The sequence below is a fragment of the Littorina saxatilis genome, linkage group LG16 (assembly GCF_037325665.1).
Source record: "Littorina saxatilis isolate snail1 linkage group LG16, US_GU_Lsax_2.0, whole genome shotgun sequence".
In the NCBI taxonomy this organism is placed as follows: domain Eukaryota; kingdom Metazoa; phylum Mollusca; class Gastropoda; order Littorinimorpha; family Littorinidae; genus Littorina; species Littorina saxatilis.
The window spans coordinates 18551113-18551596 of NC_090260.1; the positions used below are offsets into that span (position 1 = coordinate 18551113).

Consider the following 484-nt stretch of genomic DNA (forward strand, 5'->3'; position numbering starts at 1 on the left):
ATTAGGAGCCCTTCCCCTACACATAACGCAAAAGAGCGTACACGCATCGGTAACTATGGCCAACCAATCATCAATCGACATCTGGAAAACAAAAAAGGAATATTACAAATACAGGACCTGGTGTCATGTGCTCTCCCCCTCCACACACCCCCACCCAATACCCCTCCCCTCCCCTCCCCTCCCCTACCGTACGTCATATTTAATCAGACAATTATCAAACTACGATTGCTCACGTGACATCAACAGTCGTCCAGCTCCGGATATTGCGAGTGAACACCACAAGTCACGCGTGCAGTCTCATTTTGCTGTGACAAACGTGGGCCTAACTAGCAGGATGGTCTCTCTGAGAATGTTGCCCTGTGTCCTTGTCGTCTTTGCCATGGTCATGAGCACCGATGCCTGGTCTGGGTGAGTGGTATCACAAGAAGAGAGAGAGAGAGAGAGACAGAGAGAGAGACAGACAGACAGACGGACAGACAGACAG

General features: G+C 50.2%; 1 protein-coding gene across 1 annotated transcript in view; it reads left to right on the top strand.

Annotated features, from left to right (window-relative positions):
• Positions 1 to 322: 322 nt before the first annotated feature.
• The window catches only part of LOC138950573 (uncharacterized), a gene marked incomplete at its 5' end in the record, with an annotated part of 16627 nt that continues 16465 nt past the window's right edge, over positions 323 to 484 (top strand). The window contains 1 exon segment of the mRNA XM_070322280.1: positions 323 to 408. Coding sequence (XP_070178381.1) covers positions 335 to 408 — 74 coding nt within the window.